The sequence below is a fragment of the Pangasianodon hypophthalmus genome, chromosome 28, assembly GCF_027358585.1.
Source record: "Pangasianodon hypophthalmus isolate fPanHyp1 chromosome 28, fPanHyp1.pri, whole genome shotgun sequence".
NCBI classification, from domain to species: domain Eukaryota; kingdom Metazoa; phylum Chordata; class Actinopteri; order Siluriformes; family Pangasiidae; genus Pangasianodon; species Pangasianodon hypophthalmus.
Window position 1 is genome coordinate 7,779,831 of NC_069737.1, and position 13,139 is coordinate 7,792,969.

Here is a 13,139-nt window from a genome sequence, read left to right on the forward strand (position 1 = left end):
AGCATTTATGCGCATACAAGGTTCAAGGTTCAAGGTTCATTTATTTGTCATTCAACACGTTAAAAACATGAAAGAACGAAAACTGTTTCCCAGCTCCACCGTTAAAAAATACTTACATAGGAATAACATTCATGAAATGTATCAGTCAGGATTTAGGCCTCATCATAGCACAGAGACAGTGCTGGTTAAAGTAGTAAATGACCTACTACTGGCCTCTGATCAGGGTTGCGTCTTCTTGTTTGTGTTGCTTGAACTTAGTGCAGCTTTGATCATACTACTCTCCTTGACAGACAAAAAAATGTTGCTGATGTTAAGGGAATGGCACTGTCCTGGCTCAGGTTTTATTTGACTGATCGCAAAATATTTGTAGATGTAAATGGTGAATTCTCTATACATACTAAGGTGAAGTTTCTGCAAGGTTCTGTTTTAGGCCCACTGACTTTTTCTTTATATATGCTATCTCTAGGTAAAATTAGTCATAACATAATGACCACATCACCCCATATTATTCACTCTGCACTGGCTCCCAATCAAATAAAGCATTGAATATAAAATATTACTATTGCCTTATAAATCACTAAATGGTCTTGCACCGCAGTACCTGAGCAACCTTCTGGTCTTTTATGATCCACCACGCCAACTTAGATGAAAAGGTGCAGGCTAATTGTTAGTACCTTGAATAGTGAAGGCTGCAGCAGGGGGGCAGAGCTTTCTCTTTACAAAGCCCCACAGTTATGGAACAGCCTTCCACTTAGTGTTCGGGACTCACACACAGTCTCAGTGTTTAAGGCTAGGCTGAAAACATTTGTTTAGTCAAGCCTTTTGTGAATAGTTTTTTCTTAGGAAAAAGAGCAGATCTGGAGGGTTCACGGGCATGGAGTGTTTTGGTGAACTGGGATGTTTGGATGCCGTCACCCCCCACTCTCGTGTGTTCACTCAGGTTTGTTGACGGTGGAGTGGCGGACCGCTTTATGTCCCAGGACAATCTCATGTCTGTTACCTTCTGACTGTTCCTTTTAGTTATGCTGTCATAGCTAGTCTTGTGGGAGTACCTGCTTGCACTCTGCACACAATGAACATATTCTTTAACCATTACGTGACAATTAGTGTACTTAACAATCTCTCTCTCTCTCTGTTTCTCTCTACACATGCTACTCCTGAGATACCAGTGATCCTGACCCTTTCTGCTCTCCGGACCTGCCTGATCCTTCCTGATGCCCTTCTTCTGGTTGGAGTTCTCATTGGTTGAGATCGCTCGCTGCTGCTGGGGGTGGTCCCACATGGATGGCCTGAAGATCATTGGGATCGGGGATGGTGCCACTTGGGGGCCGTGGAGATGGCTTGGGGATCTCATATGGGGAGTTGCACTGTGATGGCTTGGGACTGCGATTGCTGTGGTGGCTCTGTGGCTGTAGTTTCCGTGAGCAGTTCTGTACTCAGGTTACTGGATAGGTTCAACAAACCGGACTTCATGTGAAAACTGTAATGAATTTTCTGCTTGCACAATTGCCCTATTTGTTCATGTAGTACACAGTTATAGAAGGGATGTATTTATAATTGCATGGATTGGTTCTTTTTTGAGTCTGGGTCCTCTCAAGGTTTCTTCCTCATATCGTCTCAGGGAGTTTTTCCTTGCCACCATCACCTCTGGCTTGCTCATTAGGGACAAATTCACATTTTTGAGTTTTAACTTTCCAAAGTTCTAGGTTGTATCTGAAATATGCTAATGCAAACAAGTTGTTTTGTTATTCAAGCTCTGAACAGTGTACATGCACTTATCATCAGTGTGCATCTCACACCTCTTCCAACCAAAAAAGAAAAATATCTCTCCCTCACACTCGCTTTCACTCCCTCTCATTCTGTCTTTTATTTTCATTTTCCCATCTTCCTTTCTCTCGTTCTGCATTTCCATCCCTACCATCACCATGGCTCTTTACATCTCACAAATTAAGTGGGCCTCTATCTCTCTTCCTCACTTTCTCTGTCCCTCGTTTTGCCAAACAACTCCACTCCAAATGCTGGGTTCACCGTTATAGAGCTTATTTTGTCTGCATTAACTCAAACCCTGTGCTACCTTTTCCCTCTTCATATTCAGCTCAGTTTCTCTTTCTTAGCTTTTGTTATAATTAAAACCGCACAGGGATTTTGTGTGAAAGGTTAACAGCAGTTTGTTTTTTGTAGTTTAGATAGCATTCTATCAATTAATCTTAAGTAGTCTCACATCCTTCAAAAATGACCTTCAAAAATTATCTGTAAAAGGATATAGCACCCGCTTGAGGTAAATTATGAAATGAAGTGTCCGACACATTAGGGTTAATGTGCATGGGTTACACAGTGGTTATGCAACAGGCAATAATGTAATCAAGCTAGCCACATTCCTATAATCATCATCCTCCATACAATGCCTAAACATTTGCAGGGCATTTCATGTTTCTTACGAAGAAAATGGTGTAGTGGCGACATCTGCTGTTCATAAGCCTCAAATTTAAGGGAAAACAGTAGAAAAAGTTGTCTTGCTTCAGTTCCTTTCTGGAAACATATCCCAGCCTTGGCACACTGGGCATAAGGAATACACAGGAATACATCCTGAATGGCACTCAGTCACACCTAGGTGCAATTTAGCAGAGCCAATCCACATACTGGCATGTTTTTGGGAGGTGGGAGGAAACCCAAGAACCCAGAGGAAACCCACATGGACATGGGAAAACTTGTGAAATTCCATATCAGATGCACAGCACCTGAGCTGAGGACTGAACCAGGAACCGTGGAACTGTGAGGCAGTAATATGCTACCAGATGCAGCACCTTGTTAGAGTCATCATGCATCAACCAGCTCACTCTTCAAACTTTTACTAGTAACAAACTAGCTTATTGACTCCAGACCAAAATAAGGGTGCTGTTACGATCACCAGCTACTCCACTAGAGGGCACTCCACCCCGGACTCTTGCCATTGTTCTCAGGACTCCATTTCCCATGTGTTCCTTGCCCCACCGGTGTCATGTGCTACCCTTGTTTGTGTGTCATGTTCTGATTGGTTCCTTTGTTTCGTGTGTCATGTTCTCATTGGTTGGTTTTGTCATGTGTTCTCCCTGTTCTGTATAAAAGTTGCTCACACCTGCTCCTAGGTTGCTGATTATTGTATGTCATTGTGTGTCTATAGCCATTCCTAGTTTCTGTGTTTCTGTGTTTCCGTGTCTCCTAGTTTACCTGTGTTTTGACCCCTGGACTGTTCTCCTTGTTTTTGATTGTTTGCTGCCTGCCCTGACCATTGCCTGTGTTTCGGATTACTCTTTTGTCTCTGCCTTTGTTTGTACTGTTTGCTGGTGCTCGACACTGCCTGTTTTGACCACGTTTGTAATAAAAGCCTTGTATTTGGATCCCCAACTCTGTTGTCGACCCCCACGTTACAGAATAATTAGCCACTCCCGGATCCAGCGGCTTTTTGTGCATTCCAGGCCAATCATGGACCGAGTCGATCAACTATTGCACCTTCGGCAAAAGGACCTATCCATTGAGGAATACGTTCATCTATTCTGTGCGTTGTCATATCAAGTACTCCTATATGATGAGATTTTGTTTAAGGACTCAATGAGCCAACGAAATCATTGTTACCTGGAGGGGAATTCAACTGTAGTTTAAGAGACTTTATGGACTATGCACTCTTGTCATGTGGCTCTCCTTTTACTGTGGGAGAGGCATAGGACTTTGAAACCCCGGCAGCAGTGGAGCTTGACCCATCATGGCCACCAGCAGGTCCTGTGATTATGGTCGCCACTCCTGTGTTTTCTGCACCTTCTTGTTCTGTGATCCCCAGTCCAGAGCTTCTTCCCAAGATGGCCGCCTGCCCAGAGCCTCTTCCCAAGATGGCCGCCTGCCCAGAGCCTCTTCCCAAGATGCCTGTCACACCAGACCCTCCAGCCATTATGGATGTCAAGCCTCAGTCTTCAGCCATCACGGATGCCACTATAGTATTCCAGAGTATGGTGGATGTTGCGTTTGAAGACACCAAGGCGTTCCAAGGGCATTTGAGGCTGGCGTCCAGTCTGGCGGACCCACTGTTGATGTCGGTGCGTGCAGCAGGCATTCCAAGAGCTTCAGCACTGGTCATCATAAAGACACTTCCCTTATCCTCAGTGCTCCCTGTAATGGCGGTCGCCATCCTGTGTGTTTGGGCTGCATATTGCTCTGTTCTTGCTCCAGTCAATGAATCTGTTCCTGAGCTTGCTCCAGTGTCCACTCCAGTCCATGAGGTTGCTCCAGAGCCCACTCCAGTCCTCGAATCCGCTCCAGAGCCCGGTCCAGTCCTCGAATCCGCTCCAGAGCCCGCTCCAGCTCCGGAGATGGCAGCTCCCACTGCAGGACCTCCCAGGTCGTTCGCCTCTGCATCAGCTCCTGAGGTGGCAGCTCCCGCTGCAGAACCTCTCAAATCAGCGGCGTCCGCTCCAGCTCCTCCCGAGGTGGCAGTTTCCACTGCAGAACCTCCGGTGTCCGCTTTTGAACCCTCTGCCTGTCCTGTCACGGCCAAGGAGGCCGTCTCCGAGCTCTTCGCCTGCTCTGTCCCAGCCAAGAAGGCCGTCTATGAACTCTCTGCCTGTTCTGTTACGGTTAAGGAGACCCTCTGTGAACTCTCAGCCTGTCCTGGCTCGTCCGCAGAGGCCGTTATTAACCTCTCTGTGCCCTCTGTTCCAGTCTCACCTGGTTCGCCTTGGTGGGCACGCGCCTTATGGCTGTCGGCTCCACTGTGGGGATCTTTGCTCTCCTCTGCTTTGCTGTGGTGGTTGTCTGCTCCGCCGTGGGGATTTTCGGACCCACCTGCTCAGCTGTGGTGCCCTTCAGCTCCGCCCTGGTGCTTGTCAGCTCCACCTGCTCCGCCCTGGTGCTCGTCAGCTCCGCCCTGGTGCTCGTCAGCTCCGCCCTGGTGCTCGTCAGCTCCGCCCTCTCCGCCCTGGTGCCCTTCAGCTCCGCCTGCTCCGCCCTGGTGCTATTCTGTTCCGCCTGCCCCACCTTGGTACCCTGCTCAGCCCGCTCTGCCTCTGTCCCTTGTTCCTCCACTTCCACATGGACCTGACCCTCCATCCCTCCCCCTGTTCCGCCTCCGCTCCACCCCCCTCCTCCCTGTTGAGGAGCGTCTGGAAGCCGCTCCTTAGCGGGGTGGCTATGTTACGATCACCAGCTGGAGTGCCCATGGACTCCACTAGAGGGCATTCCACCCCGGACTCTTGCCATTGTTCTAAGGACTCCATTTCCCATGTTACAGGTGCGGTGCAGTGTACTTATTGAGCTCTAAATTAGTAGTTCAGTTCACAATCTTGCAAGGACACTGTTTAACTATTTCTAAAGCATAATTTTTATATTTTCATCTGTCAAACAGTGAGATGGCAATATTCTGATGGGTGTGGAATGAGGTGTCTTTAGACCACAATGGGACATTTTGTAGTAGTGTGAAACTTTTGCATTGACTTACATATTGGTATACATAAGAAAATGAAGAAATATACATAAACACTTCAGACACATCTATATGTAACAGTATAATATAGGGATGGGATAGGCTGACTTAAATATCTAGTTATGTCAGTATTTGTTTAGAGAAAGTTCCTCATATTTAGAGTTACGCGGATATGCGTGTTGACATATGACGTAATAAAGTAGCATGTCCGTTACATTTATGTCTTCCTATTAAGAATTTGTAGATACACTACAAAGAAATGCAGATTTTTTTTTAATGCAGATTCACTACAAAGAAAACACAATCACCCACTACTGATCTGAGAGCGCATTGTGTTATTCTTTGTGTCAAATACCTTTTTTTATTCATAAGTAAAGAAACAAGGAACAGGATAGTGAAAATTCATTATTCTGCATGTCCAGTTACACAAATTCAGAGGTGAGTTTAGATTTGGCTAAATAAGTCATATGGGATATTGTCAGTCTTTGATTTTAGACATAATCAGTCCTGATAAATAAGTTGCTGGATTGATTTGAACATTGAGAATCAGAGTGTAAAAAAAAAAAAAAGTTAAACTAGCCAGTAATTTAATGGTTTGGTTTTTGACACTGGAGTGATGGGAAGAAATCCTCAGAGACTGCTGGAAAGTCATCCCAGGAATCCATGACTAATCAGAGGCTGAAGTGTCTCAGAGACATTCTGGACATTGTACTAAATCTGCATAAAGAAACTTTCTTTATTGGATCTTAGTTACAGATTACTGAATATGTTGTATGTTCAATAAGATTCTGATACTAACAATGTGAAATATTTGTTTAGGGAATGGAATGCTCTGAAGAAGGATGAGTTAAATAAGTTATCATGTAAAATCATGTAAAATGTACACATACTAAATAAAATTAAAAAAATCCAATAACAAATAAATAAATAAATAAATAAATAATTTTTTGAAATTAATAATTGGTAGTGTGCTTTACTGAGAATCAACAGTCTACAAATTTTGGAAATTCTCAAGCAGATAAGTATTTAAGGGAAGCAACAAAGTTTATAGTGAACATGATGAGTTCTACATGATCTCAGCACTTTCTGTGTTTTAAACATGCTTTCAAGCATTCCCAGATTCAGAAAGATTGTGATGGTTGGTTGGTTCTCAACATTTCTGATTGGCTGGGAGGAGACAAGGATTTTGAGTATTGCATTAGGTGTCATGGCAATATTAGAAATTGATGATTAAAAAAGATTTAAAAAAATAAAAATAAAGAAACGTTCATGATCATTAGCACTATTTGGCATTTTGCAGTGTCTTGTTTTACCCTGCTGTGCAAAACATCTTCTTTGTACTACCATGTTGAAAACAGCAGCTGGTTGTAATACAATAACGATGAATTAACAGTTCTTACAACCAGGCTAATTTGGATGTTTTGTATTCCATTATGTTTCCATAGAAATTCTCACTTTTTCTGAAAGGCTACAGAATGTATCTGCTCAATAATATTTCTGAGAGAAATGTAACTAACATAGACCCACCATAAAATCTAGCTATTATCTTAAACTCAAACCTAGGCTTAACTAAACCCAACAATCAAGAGGGCATTTTAAATACATCAATCTATCACATAGTACATAGGAGTAACAATAATTTTTCATAGATACATTTCCAAAAAAAAAAAAAAAAAAGCTGTACTTAAAAACAATAAGAATATATCAGCAGCTAGCTAGTTACATATGCTACACCCAATCCTCACACATTTGATGTTCTTTTTGTTGTTGTTGTTGTTGTTTTTAGACCACTTCTTCTACTTCTACATATTTAAGATGTATTTCTGCTACCTGCAAGTCAGAATAACAAAAATCTTACCTGTCATATCACTCAGGTAAAATAAATAAATCAGTGAATAAATAAATAAGTAAAAGTCAAACTGATGTTGTGCAGAACTATCAAGAGAGATTTTATTGTATTTATTATCTGATAAATCTGATAGGTCAGAAGGTCAGAAGGCTGCAATTCTTATCCCAAGTTTATATTAATGTGTTCATTTTAAGAGGCTATCCTTTCTATAATAACAAGTCATTCACAAGGGATTGTACGGCAAACGCTCCCCATAATCTAAGTCTAATCAAAAACAGATTTGTGTTTTTTATTATGGAAAAAAAAAAAAAAAATTTAATTGCTAATATGGTGAAGCTTTCTGTAAGGAGTTCTGTAAGTTTATTTAACATTTATGGAAGGAGTCTCAGGTTTTAGCACTTAGTAAGTTTTCCACTACCGGAAAATGTTCAGGACAGTGGACTGTGCACTTTACAGTTTCCCAGGAACATGACAAGATGTGTTTTTTTTAAAAAAAATTTTTTAATTAATTAATTAATTTTATTTTATTTTATTTTAAACAGTTGAAAGTATCATTCGTTACAAAATTGCAAATTGTAATTGTATCACATTGTTGTGGTAAATCAGTTCAGGACGTGCTATAATTGGAAAATAATCAACTAAGGTTGGTAACAGTAACTCTGCTTCACGTCAGCCCCCTTCACACCAGTCTGTCATTGATTCTTTTCCTATAACAGCATGCCCCTTTATGTTTTCCTTACTTAAGTCATACAAAATGTTACTGAAACTTCTCTAACCTGAATTGTTCATAAGATCTGGAAAAATTTTAAATCAATTATAGCCTAAGATAAGACCTTCTTTTGAGACATACCCAATTAACAATATTAAGTTAGCAAAACATTTTCTGAGTATTTTTTTTAGCAATATTTGGTTTCACAAAATTTTAATCTGGGTGTTCAAAAAATGTTTTTATTTCACATTTATTTCACATTATTTCACAATCAGATTATCAGCAGATATTTTAAAAGATTCCCATTAAGCTATTGTCACAAAAATTTAATTGTACCTCTAGTACCTGATGCAATCTAAGTCAAACTGGCTAACAGGGGGCACTATTCATGTTAATAGTGCTCAGAGTTAAGTTAATGGCTATTTCTCAGGAACCAAAATTCCAATTGAGCTGAAATTTGGTGTGCTCTATCTTTCTGCTAATCTGCAGCTGAATTACTTCATCAGGCTTTCAGCAGGTAGTTTACACAGCTAATATTGAGCTATCATCACAAAATGTGATGCAAGTATGCAAGGTGTGCGTGGACCCTGCAGATTGCAGCTTGCAGCTATATTATTATTATTATTATTATTATTATTATTATTATTATCAGTAGTAGTAGCAGTAGGAGTAGCAGTAGTATTCTTCTAATCTTTCTTACCCTTTTTTAAGTTTCAGTTTCCAGTTCTGGTTCCTTTGTCCAACGGAGCTGAAATACTGATGACTGGACACTGGCAGATTTCATCTATGGAGAAAAAGTACTTTGATGTTCTGTGCAATATTAATAATATATATATATATATATATATATATATATATATATATATATACACACAATTACTGACTTCAGCTCATCTGATGCCTTGTTTTGCTGACTCCAGCTACTCTGTGGAAAGGGACCACCACTGGAACACTACTGATGAAATATATTATTTGGCTAGTGAACCATTCTCAACAAAGCAGTGACACTAACATGGTGGTAGAATGTTAGCGTGCATGGCACTAGTATGTGTTTATCAGGTGCAGCAGTAGCAATGGGTTGGGTCACTGCTGGATTGGGAAATTGTCCAGCTAACAGTGAGCCCTTGTCTACTAATAGAGGAGCGGCAACAAGCTCAACAAGCTCAACAGAGCGACTACAATCAATAATGGCCAGCTACAAGTTATGTGTACCTAATAAACTGACAACTGAGTTTATATTCTGACAAACACACACCTTCTGAAGAACTTTGTCCCTCATGGTAGGGTTGACGAGATCTTCACTGCTGTTAAACTTTAATCTCAGAAATGCCGTCTTAGTAACAGGCACTACAAAAAAAGGTCAACAATGTTGACTGTTGTGAAACTTATCTGACTTTAAATTTATATGAAATTGTGATTTGAATATAAAAGTGTAACCTGGAACCCCATACACTTCCACTTCACAGAGAGTGAGAACCTGGTTAACATTGGGAATGATGATGTTCACATAACGACCTCTCATATTGCACATGTACTTTGCAGAGGCACCAGCAGGGATGCTAGAGATAACGACACATCTGCAGAGAGAGAGAGAAAGAAACAATAGAGGGGTAATGTATTAACTTAATGTTCAATCCAAAGTTAATAATGCTTTATAAAGCTGTCACCACCCTGAAGTTGATTATTTTCATACCAGCGAGTGCAGAATAATTTTTTTTTTGGTAATTTTATTAAAAATATTTTTTCTTATACTTAAAAAAAAAAAAATAAAGTTTACAATACATTAAAATCAGCAGTACTAAACTCATGAGTGTCTTTGTTTAAAGAACTAATTGATGCCATTTAAAATATTTTGTAATTTATTTCTTAAGCAACTTTTTAAAAAAATCTTCAAGTTCTTTAAAATTATGTATGAAGACAATTATCATTCACAATTTCAAATTACATCATGAGCAATTTTAGTTCAATTCAATTCAATTTTATTTGTATAGCGCTTTTAACAATGGACATTGTCACAAAGCAGCTTCACAGAAATAAATGGATTCACAAAAATATATTGTAAATATTAGTGGAATTAGTGGAGTGGTTAGTGGAATGTTATAATGCCTTATTACATTTCTAAATGCATGCAAAGAATTGTTAACAAATTACAAAGACTTATAGGCAGCAAGCTTTATGAAATGTTAATAAAACTCTGTAAGTAAACTCTTACTCTCTTTTGCTGATATTTTTATAAATTTATTTTTAAAAATGTCACCTGGGGTTATTGTTGCCATTGTTGACTAAGGAGTTGCCAATGTGAATCTCAGCACCATCTATCCGTTCTGGACAGCAGTCGCCTCTGTTAGTGATGATTACAGTGCTAATATCGTGCACTGCCAACAAATCCACTCTCCACCATGGGTTATTCTCAACAGTTGTGTGTGTACATGAGAAGTAAAGCATGTCAGATTCTCTGTTGCCATCGGTAGCAAAGTAAGCATAGTAATTGTTAGTGTATAAAGAAGATTGTGTTGCTTTTCCTCCTAAGGCCACATTGACTGGAGGGGAGAGAAGAACATATTAATTTATATGCATATTACGCAAAAAACAGTGGGGTCCAAAAGTTTGAGAGCACTAGCGAAAATGCTTCTATTTTGCATTCGTTTTTAATTTAATGTAACAATTTTCATTATTGATTACAACTTCAGTGAAAAGTAGAATCATGAACTATTTACAGGAATTTCAGAGTTTCTTAGTATTTGGTATGTCCCCTTTTTCCTTTAATGACAGTGTGCATTCGAGCTTGCAGGGACTCCACAACATTGTGCAAAACCTTACGATCCATTTTTAGATCAAATCCGTCAGTGTTGTCTGAACACATGCTTCAACAGAAGAAATTAGGCATGAGGAAAATCTGACCTTTTGACCTTTAGCATGGTCAATATCACAAATTAGCTTTACAGGTAGGGACCTAGAAATAGCGCAGAATTGTGAATATTAAATATTAAAAATAACGAACATTTACTTTCTTTATTTTAAATATTTCAGAATTCTAAAATCCTTCTGTTTATTTCCAATTTTAAATGAGAAAAAAATGTAATATGTTTTTTCAATGTGTTCTTAGACTTTTGGACCCCACTGATATGTATGTATTCTACTATACTGTATTCTTACCTTGCTGATGGGTCAGTATCCATTGCAATGAGAAAATGTATATCCCTGTACAAAAATACATAATATAAAATTATACATCTCATTACGTGCCTGCTTAGAGAGAGACGTAATAGGAAGAACATTTGATAGGTATTTTTTAAAAAATCTATAAGAGATATTGTCATTTTAAATTTTTATGACAATTCAAAAAAAGATTAAATAAATCTTAGCATATTGCAGCTAACACTAATACTAGAATTTTTTTAAATACTTGAAATTAGTTTGATACTTTAAATCAGAATTTACCTAAAAAAAGAAGCATGGGCCTCTGTGATGTCTCCATTTTCTGTTCAAATAGAAAGATAACAACTTTGTACAATTTACAACAGCACTCAAGGAAGAAAAGGAAAATAGTCAATTGAGGAAGCAATGTAGCATTCACTACTTAAGACTCAGACTTTTACTGTGCACATCAAATTATATGAATTGCAACATATAGCAAATATATAATGTGCTAAGCCAAATAAAGGCACAGTTAATAGAGATTTCTTACCTTGCTTGACATAGATCAGAAAGTCATCTCCTTGACCCTTTTATACCCTGAGCTGCCCACTTGGCGTATCTCTAAATGATTGATGTAGTTTATTTAAAAGGCAAAGGCACTTTGTGTTCTGCAAATGCAAATAAGTTTGCCTCAGACGACAATCTATACCAAACTTTAAAAAATACATACCGGAATACGTAATACAGGTATAGTTTTTATCCTGCATAACAATTGATTCATGAAAACAGTTATACAAATGTGTTGCACAAAAGCAAAAGCAGAAATGTCATGGCTAAAACTGATGTGATGAATCACCCAGCATTCCATTTGGTCAGTGAGGCACAGTATCAGTAATGGGACAAAACATTAATGATATCTCAATTTGAACTGCCAAAATGTGCAGATGCATTGTATTTTAAGAAGAAATTGTTCTCAAAAAATAATATAAGACAACAGGATAGTATTCATTAATATTAGCACATAATATTTATGTGCTAATAATATTCATTACCACAAGGATAAGTATATTGTGGTAATTCATTTTTTAATATTTAAAGAAATTTAAATGTTTTTTCTTGTAATTGTAAAGCGACCTTGGGTGTGAGTAAACTGCTATATAATTTAATTATTATTATTATTATTATTATTATTATTATTTAAATATATTTTTAACTGTTAAAGCATGTGTAATTAAATGGTAATTTCAGAGGTTGTTTCAATGGCTGTAACATTTGTAAAGTTTTAGCTTTCTTCAGGAACTTTTTAGGAAAAAATATATTTTGCATGAATTTTGCATTAGGCTACTCAAAGTTCTTGGAGTACTGGATCTTCCTTGCTTCTGTGGGAGAAAAATTGGAACAAAAAAAATTTCACACACAGCAATCTCGAGTTTACACAGAATGGTTGAAAAAAGCTGACAGAAAGGCTATGGTAACATTAACTCTTTACAACTGTGGTGAGCAGAAAAGCATCTTGCAACATACAATACATCAAAGCAAGTGAGGTGGATAAGCTACAACCAAATTAGTTTCCAGTCCTGTCTGTCAGCCAAGAACAGGAATCTGAGGCTACAGTGGGCACGGACTCACTGAAAGCTGAAGATTGGAAAAACGTTGCCTGATCTCATGAATCTTGATTTCTGTTTTGACATATAGATGATCTGTTCAGAAATTGGCATCAGCAGCATAAACCTGCCTTGTGTCAACAGTCTATGCTGCTGCTGGTGCTATAATGGTGTGGGAAATATTTTCTTTGAATGCTGTGATGCAGTTATGTCAACATGGACCAAAGTCTCAAAGAAATGTTTGCAACACTGTGTGAAATCCATGCCATGAGGAATTGAGGCTGTTCTGAGAGCAAAGAAGGTCCTACGTAGTATTAGTAAGGTGTTCTTAATAAAGTGGCCGGTGAGTGTATATACAGAAGCTAGTAAAATCTGGCACTCCAGTTGCTT

The 13,139-nt window shown here is 38.7% G+C and overlaps 1 protein-coding gene across 1 annotated transcript; it reads right to left on the reverse strand.

The window, feature by feature from the left end:
* Positions 1–8,713: 8,713 nt before the first annotated feature.
* LOC113544273 (fucolectin-like) lies at positions 8,714–11,485 on the reverse strand. Its single transcript, XM_026942967.2, has 6 exons — positions 11,449–11,485; positions 11,164–11,208; positions 10,265–10,547; positions 9,445–9,584; positions 9,263–9,354; positions 8,714–8,791 (listed from the first exon to the last, which is right to left on the reverse strand). Exons 1-6 carry the CDS (start codon positions 11,483–11,485, stop codon positions 8,714–8,716), a joined length of 675 nt encoding a protein of 224 aa, XP_026798768.2.
* Between the last annotated feature and the right edge of the window lie 1,654 nt (positions 11,486–13,139).